This window comes from Solanum pennellii, chromosome 1 (assembly GCF_001406875.1).
Source record: "Solanum pennellii chromosome 1, SPENNV200".
NCBI classification, from domain to species: domain Eukaryota; kingdom Viridiplantae; phylum Streptophyta; class Magnoliopsida; order Solanales; family Solanaceae; genus Solanum; species Solanum pennellii.
The window spans coordinates 94478662-94496945 of record NC_028637.1 but is presented as its reverse complement, the minus strand read 5'-3'; the positions used below and the strand labels follow the sequence as shown (position 1 = coordinate 94496945).

Below are 18284 nucleotides of genomic sequence, written 5' to 3'. Positions count from 1 at the left end.
ACTGGGTCCTTTTAATATTGCTAAAGAAACTTCTGAGGTTTATCAGAAGTTTATTTCTGAAAAAATTGAGCTTGAGTCTCATGATATATTGAAGAAGGCTAATTGCTTGGGGTACTTGTTTGTTGGGTCGGGTGTGGGTTAGAATGAGATGATGATTTTTTTTTGGATAATTTATTTTGATTTGGAGTATTTGTTAAAAGAGAAGATAACAACAGGAATAAAAATAACTCTATTTTAATAATAAAGACATAATTAACCAATAAAATAAAATTAGAAGATATTTTTGATCCTTTTTCCGTTATTAACATTTTGTGCAAGAAACTCTTTCGGATAAAATAGTGCAAGTAGTGCTACTAACATTTTGTCAAGGAACACAATTTTTGCAAACAGATTTTCAAACACAATATTTATATAAAAAAAGAAAACCTATTTTCCAATTTTCTCTTTGCAAAATAACGCTGTCCGAGGGCGTTCTGGTAAAATAACACTCCCCGCGCACGTCTCCCGGGGTTCGAATAAACATTTTGGCTCTAAAAAGAAATAAAATTAAAAAGAAGCGGTAGTTTCCACTTTTCAGCACCGCCCCTTCCCCGTTTCCAATTGCTTCCACGATTCTGTTTGCCGATGAATTTCGAGCAGAGATTAATCGCTGCGGCGAAGTTTGTCTACGCCGGTGATTCAGTTGCCGATGATCCGCCGGTCAACTCCGTTGACTTAGGAGTCGAAGCGGCTCTTAAACCTCACCAAGTTGAAGGAGTCTCATGGCTCGTCCGAAGATACCTTCTCGGCGTCAACGTCATTCTCGGTATTGCCTCGTTCTATAAAGTTATTTTTACACATAAAGTTAATGAAACTGTGTTAATCATATGTATTGAGTTAATTTCTTGACGTTCCTTCAGCAAGGAAGCCGTAATTTAATTTTAACCGAATGTGATGTCTATAACTATGAAGAAAGTGAACGAAACTGTAAGTGAATGAAGTTGCAGTATTTTTTTTTGTAGTACTTTCATCTTGCGGTGTTTCCTTAACAAGGAGGACATAATTTAATCGGAAGATGATGTTTACTACTTCTTTCAAGTCTCAATTTTGGATCTGTTTATAAGGCTACTCTTTTGAATAACCTTAAACTATCAATTTATAGATTATTACCATCATTTCATATAGAAAGTAATGAAAATGTCTGAGATAACACTGAACAACGAATGAGTCGAATTTGCTATGTTTTTTGTGATGCCGGGAGTATTTATTTCTATAATTGCTTATCATAATTTGACATGAACGGTGATGTTGTCATTTTATTTTTCTTGCAGGGGATGAGGTATCACTGCCAACATTAAGGCCAGCATTTAATTGTTTTTTTAATTTATCTTCTTATGATGAAGAGTCAAAACTCAAAAGACTTTATTGAGGTGTGAACGCGCGCAATCTTTTCATGTTAGGTGCTTGAAAAGTTTGTTGTGTTTCTCTTTGAGGTGAATGTAGCCACAGTGGAATGGTTAATTGTTTTTGTGAGATATGTCTGTATAAGAAATGTTGGTCTTTCTGTTGTTATATCGAAGTAGATAGGCGCATTTGAAAAGAAATTTATAGGGACTTCAAAATTCTGAACTTCTGCTGTATAAACCTGAAATTATCTGAAAGTGTTTTGTAGTAACAGGGGATAAAGGGCAAAGAGAATAAAAAGTTATAGGAACAATGTTAAAATTCTTCAGTCTTTCTTCTCAATATTATGCTTCACAAAATATTTAGTGAAAGCGTAATGTTTGGTGGAACTATGCTATTTCCCTTGTGGAATCGATATCTTAACTGGTATTTTTGTTCCCCAAGATTTTCGCATTATCCTAAATCATTAAAAAAGTTGCCTGTGGGGATATGTCAATGTACTAGTTTACCTAGGGTAATACATGAAATTGAATTATGTTGAAAATTAATATTTTACAATCTATGTTGATAAAAAAATAATCCAAAGCTGATTGTTTCAGCAAGGCAGTTAACACCTATTATATAATGGCCTTTACATGAATGATTCACTCTGCTTAGCAATCATCCCACATGGGGCTGTTAACTGTTCAGGGAAATGAAGGATCCATGTAGCACATTATGAAACTGAATTTCTTAGCATCTTGACAGAATTGATCAAAGATCATGTGAAAATGTTGAAAAAGAATCTTGAAAACCCGGATGAAAAAACATTTAGAACATTCTTTCTCAAAAAAAGTAACTTTCTCAAAAAACATTAAGAACATTAAGAAAAGTGTATAAATATACACAATTGCACACAACATTTAACAAGTTCCTTCTTAGAACTTGCTATAAATTTTCTATTTCTTGTGCTTTTATGGATCAGATCAGAATTTCTGCAGCAAGTGATTAAATGTGTTTTATTAAATTAAAGTGGATTGCAATTTATGTCTTTGAACTGGTCACCAAATAAGTTTTTCTTTATTTTTTCTTGTTACCATCTTCCTTTTGGATACTTTGAATTCTGGCTGTGTCCATGAGTGCTTACTAGACAAAGATTTAAGACTCTTAAGAGAACTTCGTGTTGATTGGAAGATTTGGAGCCTTGACTAAATGAAACATAGGTGAAAACTAGATTTGGAGCCTTGACTAAATGAAACATAGGTGAAAACTAAGTGGTCTTTGCTAGGAGAAATGTTTTGTTTACTTAACTCTCCTTCCTCAAGCTTGTCTAGGTTGGGTTTGCACTATCTATAAATGGTAGTACAAAATACCGTGATCTGTTAAGTAGCGAATTTGTAGTCGATGGATATTGTCTTGATTTTCTCTTTGCTATTAATGGTTTCTTGGCAGATGGGATTGGGGAAGACTTTGCAAGCTATATCATTGTTGAGCTACCTGAAAGTCTATCTAAAGACTCCTGGACCATTCTGTGAGTGGGAAGAACTGTAATTTTGATCTTAAAATAAATAGTAGCCGAGATACATCTTAGGTTAACAATCCATGCTTAGCTCTGGCAAAATGTTGCAGTGGTACTCTGTCCTCTTAGCGTGACGGATGGTTGGATGTTTGAAATGGCCAATTTTGCCCCAAAATTGAGAGTGCTATCCTATACTGGAGACAAGGAGCATCGGCGCAACTTGCGTAGGAAGATATATGAGAGTATGAACAGGGAGGCTTTGGATGTAAGTATTGGGTTGTATACACACTTTTAAGTTGTTAAAGTGTGTCTCTACAAACAATCATTTTAATTTTATGTAGGTACTTTGTATACGTTTATATAAGCTATATTTGGACGTCTAAAGACATCACTGGGGCTTTACACATTATTTTTCTCTTCAAGAACTGTCAATTCTTTTGTTATTTATCTTACCTTGATTTTCCTCATTTTTTACAGGCAAAATCACTACCTTTTGATGTGCTTTTAACTACTTACGACATAGTATTACTTGATGAAGATTTTCTATCCCAAGTTCCTTGGTGTTATGCAATAATTGACGAAGCACAAAGGCTCAAGAATCCATCTAGTGTATGGCTGAAATTCTCTGTATTTTGTTTCACAAATCTTGAGATATCACAACTGATATGGGGGTTTAATGTATGATTCATATATTTAAAGATCTTTATAGTTCTTAAACTAGTCTTCCCCGGCTCGAAGTCAAGTGAGGAACTCTTTCTCTTATTTAGGCTATTTTTCCTTGAAATCCCATTCTATACATTAAATTCATGAACCTCCTATAACCATATTTTCCCATCCCTGATGATGAAATGTATCTCGGGCCTTAATTCAACCTCAAAAGCTAGCGCAAGAGGTGAGGATTTCCCAAGACCATATAAGGAGATAACGACCCATTTCCTCATCAATGTGTGATACTTAACGACCTTCATCCTTCAGCAAGCCTAGAAATAGAGGGCAAGCCGCTTTATGTCTGTACTCATAGTAGCCAAAATCCCTTCTCCTAAAAAGAGCACAATTAGAATGGTGGTATCCGTGCCATTTCTGACTACATAAACATGTTCAAACCGAGCTGAATGGTTATTGAAGATTCATATAGCTAACCCAACCAGTACGGAATTGATGCATATCTACTGTTGCATGTAAAATATTCAAAACCGGTATAAGCTACAATGACAACTTATGCAGTTATCATGTGTGATCAAGTTGAATAAAGTCAATCCTGCAGATTACCTTTTTTTTTTGAAATTGGTAAATTGTATTCCTTCAGCATTAAGGCTATGTTGGCTACTTCCAAATAGTTTACAAAAAAAGAAAAGAGAGATACTTACAAAAAGCCTATAAAATCCACTAATTGGATTTCCTCTTCTATACTCTGTTCTTTACACCAAAAACCTAGTGAAGTAATTACTTTCCACTTAATCTTCAAAATAGAGGATCTTTTCCTTCAAAGCTCCTCTGGTTCCTCTCCTTCCAAATGGTCCACCAGATGCAGGCTGGGACTGTCCTCCACCATATTTTTTGGCTTTTGCTTCCTCCTCTTCTGATCCAACAGCTAAGCAAGTCTGCAGTATGTTCAGGCATGATCCAATTGATTCCAGCAATGGCAGTGAACATAGCCCAAATTTGTGTCGTTACTTTGCAATGCATGAAAAGGTGTTTGTTGGTTTCTAGTGCCTGCCTCCTTGCAGAGGAGGCATCTAGATGCTATGATGAACCCCCTTTTTTGCAGTGCCTCACGTGTCAAGCATGCTTTCCTGGCTACTAGCCAAGTGAAGCATTTCACTTTATTAGGAGCCACACTTTTCCATATAGTATTCCAAGGTCCAGTTGACCTGCCTCCAGCAACACTCAGTTCCCTTTTGTATACTCTGTTAACAGTGAGAATTCCATCATTGTGGTGCCTCCAAATGAGTTTGTCTGAATCTGTATTAATGCCCGGGAAGTTTTCTATTAGTGTTAGAAAATCTACTACCCATGGTATTTCCCAATCATTTAGGGGTCTTCTGAAAGTGAGGTTCCACCTTTGAGGGGACCACATTTCTTGTATACTGCGTCTAGTATTCAAGCTTATTGAGAATAGTCTAGGAAAAAGGGATTAAAGTGTGCCATGACGACTCCAGTCCTCTTTTGTCTCCCCTACCAACTCTAATTTTGGTGTTTAGCTTGAGAGTCGTTCATAGATTCCTGATAGATTTCCAATCCCCAACCCCATATGTATTAGTCACTTTATTAGTGCACCATTGCCCCTCCGGGCCATACTTATGAAGGATAATCTCCCTCCACAAGGACTGATTTTCTCGAGTAAATCTCCATAGCCATTTGGTAAGTATACTCTTATTATGAAGCTTTAAGTTCCTCACTCCCAGACCTCCAAAACTCTTGCTTTGCTGAACTGCCTCCATTTTACCAGGTTGAAACTTTTCTCAATCTTGCTTCCTTGCCATAAGACATCCCTTCTTAACTTGTTAAGATTTTCAGCACCTCACCGGTTATCCTTTAAAGTTGTGTTAAGCTGTTAATTAAGTGCGTAAACGAACACTGGTGTATCTAACATTCTAATAGGGATGTGATAGTGTCCTGCAACCTTACCATGTATCTGGATAAATATGATTATTCTTATAACAGAAAACGTATGGGTAGGGATTATCTGTGTTTTGGATGAATCATTATAGCAGATTTGGATACATATTATATTCTGTCCCTTAAGAGAATAGAGATATAATCATTCTTTTTCTGAACTTCCAAGTTCTTGAATGGAGTTCTTTTTCTCTTGAGAGGTAATCTGATGATATGTCTTCAAAATATCATTACTTTGAAAAATAAAGTTACCCTCCCAGCTTTCATTGGAACTGCATGGACATTCTCAGATATTTTTTCTTGATTAACTATTTCCTTTTGTAGATTAGAATAAATGCAAACTTGAGATATGTATTAGTATGTCTGCATGATTTTGTCATTAATCTATTTCTTATAGTTCTGGAGCAATTTTTATATTTCAATTTAACTTTTGGTTTGGGCGTGGGGGGAGTGGGCAGTTGACTTTCAACAATTAAATCTTTGTTTGCTGAGTGTTTGAAATCTTTACAGGTCCTGTATAATGTGCTCAAAGAGCGTTTTGTTATGCCAAGGAAATTGCTGATGACTGGCACACCCATACAAAACAACCTTTCTGAGCTTTGGGCTCTTTTGCGCTTTTGTATGCCTTCAGTTTTTGGAACACTGGAGCAGTTCCTCTCTGCATTCAAGGAAGCTGGAGATCCATCATGTAATACTTACACCTGTCATGAGTCATTTGCTAGCCAGTTTTCTTTAAAGAAGACCACATAAATTTTTGACACTGTTTTATTTGTGTAGTTCTTAGGTTGATAATTTTCTCGCCTAGTTTGGACAACTTTGCTATGGCTAATCTTCTTTTCATATATATATATATATATTGAATTTTTTTAGTGGTTTTTGTACTCTTGTTACTTCATAGGATATTTTATAGATTTGGAGAACAATCTACAACCAATTTACTTTTAACTGCCAATGATCTCTGATCTTTGTTCTGATATAGCATAGGGACAGATTTTACCTGATAGTGACCACAATGTTAGCAGCCTACCTGTGTAACTTAGTGTTGGAGTGACTTAGAATTCCATATTGGTTGGGTAATGACGGGTGGTTTGCTTATATGGACTTGTCAATCCTCTCCTCATAACTTAGCATTTGAGCTTGAATTAAGTCCAAGTCTCCATATCTTACATGGTATTAGAGATAGGTCCTTCCTTATTTGGGCCCTGTGTTATAGGCGTGAAGGGGGTGTTAGAGTTGGTTAGAGTCCCACATCGGTTGGGAATGGACTTATGGTCTGCTTATATGGACTAGGGCTATCCCCTATCTTGAGCTAGCTTTTGAGTTGAATTAGGCCAAGTCTCCATATCTTACACTCCGCAAAATGGATGTGTGGAGGATATCAACCATTTTCCTGCTCAAAATAAATGTTGTTTAAACTGTTGATTACATGGTGCATTCTAGAGTCATCTGATTGAAAAATGTGAGAAATATAGGGAAAAAATAATATTGAATTGTTGATGTTTTCTACATTATGAAAAAATGATGTTTTCTACATTATTACATAGAGACCCTATTTATAGATTCTACAATATTTATAGACCCTAGAATACAATTCTTTACCAAGTAGGATACTATTTAGTATTCCTATTCCTATTCTAATAGGATTGTATAAACCTATTCCTATTCCAATAGGATTGTATAAACCTATTCCAATTCTAACAAAAAATATGCAGACCCTTACAACCTGCCAATGCCTCCTCTCTTTCTCTACATACTTCTCTAAACAATTTGTTATGCTTACTGGAAAAGAGGATGCTATGAATTGGGTGGCAGTGGTTGGGAGGAAGAGAAACGGCTAGTGACAAGCAACAGTCATTTTTATATTTCTATATTTCTGAGAAAGAGTTGTTTATTGTTCTTCTTCTTTCTCCACACCCCTCGGAAAAAGACCACGACTCTTCTGGAATTTGTTTGTCCAGTTATATGTTTTTTCAGTTAAAATTAGCATTGCTCGTGTAACTCTTTTGCAACATACTGTAAGTTGGGTTATTGAGACAGACATTGGGCCCTTAGTTTTTATAAATGGGAGTTTTTCAACTGTGAATCAAGTCTAGGGGACTAAGAAAGATATTGTGAAAGTTCAGAGTAATTCTTTAATATGAAAATGCTACTGAATGTTTTCTGAGATCTTAAGTGGGACTTCAGAATTCACAGGTTGAGTCCACTTCACAAGATTGGGTCGAATTATGTAGGAGCATCTTTAAATCCCAAATAACATTGCCACATGTTACATGTTTTTACATTTACTTGAAAGCAATGGACTCACTCCTATGTTTTCTCTAATATGGCTCCGCTGAGTAGGTCTTGATGCAGACAAAGCTAAGGAACAATTCAAAATTTTGAAATATGTAATAGGGGCGTTTATGCTCCGACGAACTAAATCTCAGCTTATCGAGTTGGGGACTCTTGTGCTGCCTCCTCTTACTGAGATCACTGTGTAAGTTCATCTTTCTCCATGGTTGCTGATTTGGCAAAATGACATATGATTGCAGAAGTTCCACTAGAGCTGGTAGAGGATATGTCATCTTTAGATGGCTGTCGATAGTATGTCACGTGGTTTCCTTGGACTTACTTTTGTGTAGTGTTGCTAATATGTTAATAATTTTGATTCTAGGATGGCACCACTGGTGGCCCTGCAAAAGAAGGTATATATGTCTATACTAAGGAAGGAGCTAACTCAGCTGCTAGCACTTGCTTCTGGAGCACCCAGTACTCGGTCGTTGCAGAATATTGTATATACCTATTCTTTTGGCCAAGGAATTTCTTATTTTGGGTTTGATGATTTTAACTTGTTCTTCCATGTGTGGTTGATTTCAAATGTACAACTAGAGGTTTCTTAATGCATTATGAGTGGCTACGGAAAGCTTCTGTAGGTTATGAATACTCTTAATGCATTATGAATGGTCCCTAGTTTACTACATCCTGATTAGTTAGAGTAGCTATGGAGCTTCTTTTTTTAGGTTGACTAGATGCCAAATTCTGGCCAGGATTATTAGTAGGTGTTAAATAATAGAGTTTGAGTTGATAACTGGTGGTAAGAATTAAGCTATGACTCTCGGCTATTGTATAGTATAAGTAATACATATGGAACCGTTACATGTGGCGATTTTTTGTTTATAATAACTAGTCACACTTTAAAGTTGATGACATGTTACTTATAAAATAATTGGGCTATACTTGTGTAAAATATTTAGTTTTTAGGATTAGTTTTACATACTTCGTAAGTTAAATGAATCTTAGTTGGTACTGCATCTGAAAGTGCGGAAACACCAGACTGAGAAAGAAGCAGATAATTAGACTTAAAATTGTCATGTAATATGAACTGACTACTAATATTTGTAATCCGATTGTAGGTTTCTGCTTCATGATGTTTGGCTAAACTTATAAGCTGGTCAAACTAGTTTATAAAACACATGTTAGCTTATTTATAAAACACATGTTAGCTTATTTATGCATTGGCTAAACATCTAAAGTGCTTGTAAGTTAAAAAATAATCAGTTGATCAATTCTAACTTATGGCTTTTCAACTTATAAGCACTTTTTGATTGACCAAGACTTTTACTATTTTATCCTTGATATATTTTTTAATTCTCGAACTATCTTTCTCAAAACAAAACCCCTAACTTCATGTTCATTCTATATTTGTGGTTTTTCCCTTTTTTAAAAAGATATTTTCAAATTTATAATACTTTGTACAAATTTTAAGGACACTTTAGTCATTTAATTAAAAGAACACCTTTTTACCAAGCATGGGAGCTGCTTATTATTAGTTTCAGCACTTTTATCCAATGTTTAACTGCTTAGTTTCTAGCATCAGTTTCAATACTTAAGAACACTTCTCAACACTTGAAACTTATCAGGTATTTACAATCAGCAAAAGCAAACAGGCTCTATGACATAAAGTGACTGATTATACCTTATAGACTATAGTCAATGAGGTAACTTACATATTGGTATTTGGAATACCTTCAACATTAATTGTTTGTGCTTTTCAGTGAATTGCTACGTTAGGCCAATCATTTTGTTGAATGACTTGAGATTTATGCACTTCTTTTGTTATTTAAAGAGTTAACATTCTTACAGTCCGATTTTGGAGTTAATGTGATCTGATGGAAGTAAGAGCAGAAGCTTGCTGGCAAATAATTTTGCATATTAAGAGAAGTTCATTGACATTCTTTTTCAATACTCACATCCTTTTCTAAGTTAAATCTGCATTCTATGACAGTTCATTAAGTATCTTTCTGAGGTTCAGCATCTCCACTCATTTTGTCATAAATATTATGCTTAAGTAGCTGTTTTAGCCTTTAAAGGGTGAGAAAAATGCTTTGGACTTGGAGATCTATTTGTTAGAGCTCCAGCTTGTGTCTTCCCTAATACTTCACTTTCAGGTAATTCAACTACGAAAAGCATGTAGTCATCCTTACCTTTTTGCTGGTATAGAACCGGAACCATATGAAGAGGGAGAACACCTGGTTCAGGTACTGTATCTGCTTTCTGCTGATTGTCACAATTCGTAATTTTGTGTCTGTAGATTTCACACTGGGTATGCACCTTTAAGTAATGGCAATCTACCCGGCTGTTACTAAGTTAAGGGTATGCAGCTGTTAGTTATTTAGCGTTAAAAGATTATCCTGCATTCTTTTGTATTTATTACTAATGTTTCACCCCAGGAAAGTATGTCGTTTTCATGGGTATGGTTTTCTAACCATTAAGTGCTGTCAGGCTAGCGGCAAGCTGCTAATATTGGATCATCTTCTTCAAAAACTTCATGCTTGTGGACACAGGGTTCTTCTTTTCTCTCAGATGACTCAAACACTTGATATACTGCAGGTAAATGTTTGTAATCTGGTATGTTTTACAAAAACTCCATTAGAAATGTTTGAACAGTTCAACCGGCAGTTGAACGGTTCTTCTGCTTTGTTAATCTTGTACAGGATTATCTGGAATTGAGGAAGTATTCTTATGAGCGTCTTGATGGTTCAATTCGTGCGGAAGAGCGCTTTGCTGCAATCAGGAGCTTTAGTCATAATAGATCAAAGTTTGAAGCTGAACAAAATGCAGCATTTGTTTTCTTGATTTCAACAAGAGCTGGTGGAGTTGGGTTGAATCTTGTGGCTGCTGATACAGTGAGTGACAATTACTGGCCGAACTTTTATTATCAGATTGGTTTAAGATTATATACTCGGGTTAATCCTTATATTGTACAAGTACTTTTTTCGAATATATATTGTTCAAGTAAGGAGTATTCATTCATTAACGTTTTCTCCTCTTAATATATGGAAAGAGGTGATAGAGACACTTGGATCATACGCAAAAGCGAAATTGTAATGCACAGGTAGAATATCTAACAGTTCAAGTTCGAACTGGTTCAATGCTTGATCTCAAATTTGTTAAAGGATATTATCTTCATTTATGGATATTGACGCGCTACTCTTTTCCTAATCGTTATCATCAAGAAGTTTAGCTCACGAGTTATACCATCTAGGAAAAAAGTGCTGATAGCTCATATTTTGTTGACAACATGCATCACAGTGATGCCAGTTGATACCTACTGGATGATAGGTGGAGCATGTGTTAGGAAGTCATAATTTTTCTGGACCTGGCAATGCTTAATGGTGCACTTCTTGCAAGTGATTTGAATAATATACTGTAATTCTTGTCTTAAGTGCGATTTCAATGGCACAAAATAGTCATTCCTCTTCCTTTTGGCCACTGCATAGTGGTGTTAGTAACATATGGACCTGTCTTGTTTTGGTTGGACATCCATTTCTTTCATCTCCTTGACAAGTGTTGGTGGTGTAGGTCATATTTTACGAGCAAGATTGGAATCCTCAGGTAGACAAGCAGGCCTTGCAACGTGCTCACCGAATTGGTCAAACAAACCACGTGTTATCTATAAATTTAGTCACAGAGCAGTCAGTGGAGGAGGTGAGGAGAAGATTTGAGAGCTACTTCAAAGTTGATATTTAGTTACCCTAAAGGAAGGTTTTGATTGTGTAGGTTATCATGCGTAGAGCTCAACGGAAGTTACAGCTTAGTCACAACATTGTAGGAGATGATGTCTTGGATCAGGAAGGGAAAGAGATGGCAGGAGCTGAAGCTGGTGACTTGCGATCTGTTATGCTTGGCTTGCATATGCTAGATCCCGCGGAAGTAACCAATGAAGAATCAGATAAATTTGATAGGAATGAATTGACTGCAATGGCAGAAACAATTATGGCGTTTCGCAATAAAGAAAGTTCAGCTAGAGATGACAAGTTTGAGGTTAAGCCAGCTAACTTCTTAAGTGAGTTTAATGTGGTTACGAAAAGGGGTCCAGAGTCTGTTAAGCTTGATCAAATTCTTGATGAAACTTCGTATCTCGAGTGGGTTGAGAAATTCAAGGAAGCATCACAGATAAACCATAATCCAATTTTCGAGCTGGGAAACAGGCGAAGCTTGCCTGAAGAAAAACATCTAAAAGCTGAAGCTGCAAAGAAGAAGGCAGAGGAGGAGAAAATGTCAAAATGGGAGACTCTTGGATACCACTCCTTATCGGTCAAAGATCCTGTATCAGCTCCTGATACTGATATCTCGTCTGATTCTGGAGCCGTTCACTTTGTTTACGGTGACTGCACCCGTCCTTCTAAAGTGTCTCCATCAGAGCCGACCATCATATTCAGGTGTATATGAAACACTTATCTTTTCAGGTCAAGCTTGTGATGCTTATCACAGCTTTTATAAAAGTATTTTTGCCACTGTTTTAATTGCACAGACGTGTTAAGCTTTCCATTATTGGGTTGGATATGTTGTGAGTACTAAAATTATTAATTTTTGAGATAAACAGAGGACACCTGCATTTGATAATTTCTTAAAACCACTCAAGCTTGGCAAAGTTTCATGTGCATGTTCTGACTAGTCAATTTTGGTAGCTGTGTTGATACATCAGGAAACTGGGGTCATGGGGGTATGTTTGATGCATTGGCAAGACTGTCAACTAGTGTACCTGCAGCGTATGAACGAGCTTCTGAATTTGGTGATCTTCATCTAGGCGATCTTCATCTTATAGAGATCACAGGTAAATTTGGTGCTTTAACTAGTCAAGGTCATCAGTTTGTTTTCTGTGACATCACTAGCACTGTTATTCATGGTTTTAACTAGCCCTGTGCTAATTTAGGAACTCAGTGAATTGTGTACTTGATACTTATGAGAGAAGAGGTGTATGTGCACATGCATTTCTTCCACTTTAATTAGTTCTCTTTGGACAAATGCTTCCTTTTTGTGGTGGAGTTTAGTAATATTTTGCACACATAAGTTTGCAGTTCAACCAGTTATTACCTCCTGCTGCATATGTGGATGAGTCAATCATGCTAATCAGTTTAAAATCATGGAATGTTTGTTTATCTCGACTTGTCAATTAGGAGTCTTTGTAAGATATAAAATGTTATGTTAGTGGATATGCTCACTACATTGATAGAAAAGCTTGGAGGGTTCACACCAGTTTAAGTGGAAGATTTTGGGGAAGATGCTTCTCACAGAAGAACTCATCTTTACTAGGGAAAAAATAGATATCCTTATTGGCAGAGAATAAAAGAAATGATAGGTTCCACATGGGCTGCCGGATTGGTGGCTTCTATGACCTGCACTACACCTAATATGAGCTACTACTTAATTATCAAAATGAGAAAAAAATATCTTAAAAATATTGTCGTCGTGTATTTTCCTTCTTTTTGCCTGTACTCTTCTCCTCCTGCTCCACTTAGTACTGTCAAATTTCTTTTATTGGTCTTCTGCTATACCTTAAATTAATTCTCTTGATATCTCCATGCGATCATTGTGATGTAGAGGATCTAGCTAAGGGCAGTGGTTCACCTCAATGTGTAGCTTTGGCTGTTGTGCAGTCATACAACCCTAGGCGCAAAGTCCCACGCGGCAGTATCTCCATCCCCGACTTGGAGAGATGTCTGTCAAAGGCATCGTATTCAGCTGCTCAGAAGTCCGGTATTTCCAATTTCCATGCTTATAGAAACGTTTCTTCTGTTCTATTTGTAGTTTGAGTTCTCTATGTTTTGTTTGATCTGCATTTGAGTTCCTTATTTCAATTTTTTTTATAACCAAGAAATATTTGAGAGCCAGTTTGTTTTGATATACACCTTAGGGATTGAATATTTTACTTGAAATTCATATAGTAATATACGTTAAATCAAAACCTCCCTGTTCAACATCTCAAGCGACTTGCATATCTAGCTTCTCTTATTAACATGTAAAGTAAAAGCAAGTACTTTTTGCTTAGATAGGAGGAGAGTAGAACACTATTTATTTGAGCATCAATGATTATTTTCGGACAGCACTCATGAACTTATTGGAGTAATGTCTATATTGTTTGAAAAGGCTGATCTGATCTGCTCATCCAGACATGATGAGCTATGTTATTCCTGGTCAGGAATTTCTGGGGATGTGGGGTGGGGGGTGGGGTTGGGGGGTTATGCACTGATGTGGCAGGTAGGTCTGAACCTGTACCAGCTGTTAGTTAGTAAAAATAAATACAAGAAATTTCTATAATTGTTTAAACATTACTGTTTATTGTGTTTGCAAAAACATTTATTCAAAAGTATTCTTGGCTATAACATGATGCATCTCCAGCTATTATCATGATTACATTTGTAAACATTGCTCAAATATTCTCTTTGATGGTGACTGTTTTTTTCTGCCACTGCAATATCCTAATAGTCTATTTTATACTTTTTGATATTTCAAGCATCGATCCACATGCCAAGAATCGGTTATCAGGATGGTTCTGACAGGTCAGAATGGTATACAATTGAACGTCTGCTGCGGAAGTATGCTGCTCTCCATGGCATAAATATTTATGTGTAAGTTCCTCTGTTGTGTGTGGCACAAATGTAATCCTGTTTGTATGTGTGCAAGCATGCTTCATAAAAGTTGGTTGTCGTACTAGATTTTGTATTATTGATACCTTTGAATATTTTTTCTTTAGCGTGCCCAATAAATAGGGCTTTGTAGTTTACTGCTTCTCCAAAGGGGAAAGAGAAAAACCAAAATCCTCTTTCTGAGTTGGCTCTAGTGTGAGATATTAACTATTATAACTCTAAACCAAGAATAAACATTCGTCGTCAGTTTCCATTAGCATAATTCATTATATTTCACGTGTGCAGGTATTATTTCCGACGTGCATCTCAGAGCTAAGAGATGGATACCATCGGTGTTCCATCAGCAATTGGACAACATCAGGGAACAGTCCCATTAGTGCAGATTGACCTCATACAGCATGAAGTTGACCTTTGATCAAGATGTGAGGTAAGCAATGACAATTTGATGCAGAAACCTCCTTAAACAATCTAATCAATGGTTTTGTATCTAGAAGTTGTTTGTACAACTCAGCTATACTAGGTTACCTTGTCAATATTTGTAACTTATCGCTTAACTATGCTAAATTAATTTGGTTTGGTGCAAAACGCTGGTGTGAATTAGTATTTTCTTCTCCTTTGTCACTTGCCAGTGGACAGGGTCATGAGATCTAAGAGAACATTTAATTTTAATCTTTAGAGAACTAGTTTATTTTTTTTGAAAATTAAACGATTGGTAGTTTGAGTGAACTAAGTAGAGAAGTTGACCGAATGGATTTATATATAATTGAAGTCCCACACACTTGTTACATAGTTTGTCTTTTATTTCCTTAATAATTCAATTTCCAGACTATGAAATCTTAATTGTAAGAACATGAAATTGAAGTTACGTAGCACTAAATCCACAGTAAGGTTTAGCAGTGCCATGAGCCATGGAGCTAGCACCAGAGAGGTAGTACCAAGCTAATCCAAAATTATCAAAAGGCTTGTATTGTATAGGATGTGTTTCATCCACTAATTCCTCAGGTATATCTGTTATTCCTTTGTTGAATGTGAATAACGCCAATGTATACCTTTGCTTATCCTCTTTCATCAACACTTGGTGCCTTGCTGCATATATTCTTCCATTGCTCCATGCCTACTTCCACAAACAAAATTACTTACTTTTTGTCGCATTAAATAACGGAATGATGTGTGAACTTTGATGCACCAAAGGATGTGGTGCAGTGGCCTGTAACAAGATGTCTCAGTTTTGAGCTCTGCCTATTTTCTTTTGATAGGGAGTGGTTTTCTTGAATAGGCCCTATGGGGCATAATCAAGCTTTACTACTAGATGGAATCCCACAAACATAACTTTGCCACTAGTTTTAACGTGATGCAAAAAATGATTTGTGAGATAAAATTTAACAATTTTAGTGAAGAAAACTCAATGAACATACCCCACGAAATGTTAGCTAGTACAATAGAACTAGTTTATAGTTGCTTGCTACATGTAGGAATATAATAGGTACTCGATGAAATAATTTGAGATTGATGGTGAAACTGACAAAATGGCAACCTTACCTCATAAGCATCACCAGCCATGAAGACGAGGGCGGAGGGAGGGACATCAACATCAATCCACTCTCCACTTTTGGTTTCAACTTGCAAAGCATTTATTTGATTCTGAAAGAGAAGTGTGGAGAAGCTTTTATCCGTGTGTGCATTGCAACCGATATTGCCAGACCCGTCCTCCGCCCCTTGGAGTGGTGGTCTGTACTTAATAGGGCGGAGGAGGTATGTAGTGGCTGCAACATGAGATTCATAGTGCCTTTCTGCTACTCCATAGCTCTCGAATACCATTTTATCCACCAATTGCTCTACTTCTGCTGCTACCTTGACGTACGATGTCACTGTTTCACTAGAATACGCAATATATATATATATATACCGTAAGCCTTGGAGGTTATTAAAATTGAAACTGTATCAAACTTGTTGTAATCGGTTATACAAATGTTTTTGTATCAAACTCCGGATGACAATGGGATTGGGTGTGGGTTTGGGGCGGGATTAGTAGGTAGATAATGAAATCTCATTGATAAATTCATATTGGATTTTAAAATAGGTTGAATAAGTCAAATTATTGGTTAATAAAGTTTAATTAATCTTAAGTTAAAATTATACGATTTAAACAAATTTAAATTACATCCGGTCAGTCTATTAAGTTGACAAGATGAGTGTAACTCATATTATTCAAGTCATATTAGAAAGACAAAATACATCAAAACTCTTTAGTTGGCAATTGTGAGATTAAAGAATCAAACATGGTAATCTTTACATAAATTATTGAAATATAAGTATCATTATTTGCTGCTATTTTCCTTTCTTGATTATTATTTTTAGGAATGAACATTAATCACTTACATGATCATGTGGAGGCAGAGCGAGTTGGGACATATGCAGGTGCAGTGTGGGGGTTATAAAAAAGGAAGGGGATTATAGCCTTCTTAGTTTAGATAACCAACCAATTAACTAAGCTACTAAGAATGTTCACGGAGAAAATAAAATCAAGGAAAAAGGGAATATGTCTCACCAAAATCTTTGGTTGCCTTGTGGCCACATAAGTGTAGTGAAGCTTTGTAGTGCTTCAACATCAGTTGGATGAGGGATCCCAAAGCTTTCATGAAGAGGAGCTTGTTTCAGTAGACCATTCCATTGATAGAAATAAAAGTCAGAAGTGTTTTTTCTCTTTGTTTCAATGGGAAGATCAAATAATTCTTCCATTACATCAAATATTTCCTTTGAAATCTTATTCTTCTTATCATCGTCATAGAGTGCTATAAAATAACCATATTCTTCAAGTGCATGTCGAACGTTATTGCACAATGGTACCCAAGAATTTGAGTACTTGTCTAATTTGGTGAGATCAATTATGGGAATTTTGGAATCACTCATAATCAATGTGTTTTTGTTCATTTTCAAAATTTGGAACTCAATGTTTCTAGCTTTGGTATATGGGGGATTAATACTAATGCATGTCACTCTTTCAAAGTTAGTTATATAGACGATTCTAAAGTGTTAAGTAAAGTGTTTAACAAAATTAATCGCATCTATTATTTTTTTAGGGAAAAGGTTTAAATGTAATATCAAACTTTCATAAAAGACTCATTTATGTCATCCTTCAAAAGTTGGCTCATCTATGTCAATGTTGTTAAAGAAAAGACTCATTTTTAATTCTGATTTTGCAAAATCAACTTTTATCCCTCCAAACAAGGTTTAACACTTATTAATCGAAGTTTTTGGATCAACTGTACTCTTTTTGTTTCTTTTTATTCATTTTTCACTAAATCATCTCAAATTCCGGCGACATCATTAATTTATTTTTTGAAAAATTTAAATTTTAAAATCATTTGTAGATTCTAAAATTTTCACATGTATATAAAAAAATATTCCAAAAAAACAAAAATTAGTCCTAAAAATTCAAAAAATTGCTTTGATTTATGTTTTTGTAGTTGTTTTTGACATTAGATCTCTGTTCCCTATTATTTTTTGAGTCTATGTTTGAAATTTCAAAGAGAAAAGACATAAAGTGACACCTGAAGTTGTCCTCAATTTTTAAAAAGACATCTTAACTATGCAGATGTCCTATTACCCCCCTAAACTATTTCGAACATATATTATTACATCATTTTTGGATCAATTTCAGATTTTAAACGGCAAGTGTGATCACACACCAATCATTGTGTGACACGTGTTAATTCAATTTGAAATATTATTTTTTTTCATTTTAAGTTTTTCTTTATTTCTTTCCCTTACTTTTTGACTTATTTTAGTTTTCTTATTTTTATTTTAATTTCATTTAAATTTTTAATTCATTTTCTATCCCAACTTTCAAGCTTTCTCCATTTTCTTTCATTATTTCT

General features: G+C 35.6%; 2 protein-coding genes across 3 annotated transcripts; one reads left to right on the top strand and one right to left on the bottom strand.

Moving 5' to 3' along the window:
* Window positions 1-535: 535 nt before the first annotated feature.
* On the top strand, window positions 536-15179 carry LOC107009628 (probable helicase CHR10). Of its 2 annotated transcripts, XM_015208977.2 has the most exons (17): window positions 536-805; window positions 1311-1318; window positions 2815-2893; window positions 2992-3146; window positions 3359-3490; window positions 6008-6185; window positions 7838-7973; window positions 8151-8268; window positions 9925-10014; window positions 10259-10366; window positions 10471-10662; window positions 11339-11464; window positions 11537-12198; window positions 12448-12593; window positions 13361-13516; window positions 14274-14388; window positions 14692-15179. In XM_015208977.2, the coding sequence occupies exons 1-17, from the start codon at window positions 625-627 to the stop codon at window positions 14720-14722; spliced, it is 2613 nt and encodes an 870-aa protein (XP_015064463.1). In that variant the 5' UTR covers window positions 536-624; the 3' UTR covers window positions 14723-15179. The 2 variants fall into 2 exon arrangements, with proteins under 2 accessions (XP_015064463.1, XP_027771435.1); XM_027915634.1 differs by lacking the exons at window positions 536-805; window positions 1311-1318 and adding an exon at window positions 1329-1409.
* Window positions 14692-17388, bottom strand: LOC107009637 (probable 2-oxoglutarate-dependent dioxygenase AOP1). Its single transcript, XM_015208988.2, has 3 exons — window positions 16955-17388; window positions 15946-16282; window positions 14692-15520 (listed from the first exon to the last, which is right to left on the bottom strand). Exons 1-3 carry the CDS (start codon window positions 17335-17337, stop codon window positions 15269-15271), a joined length of 972 nt encoding a protein of 323 aa, XP_015064474.1. The 5' UTR covers window positions 17338-17388; the 3' UTR covers window positions 14692-15268.
* Window positions 17389-18284: the final 896 nt, after the last annotated feature.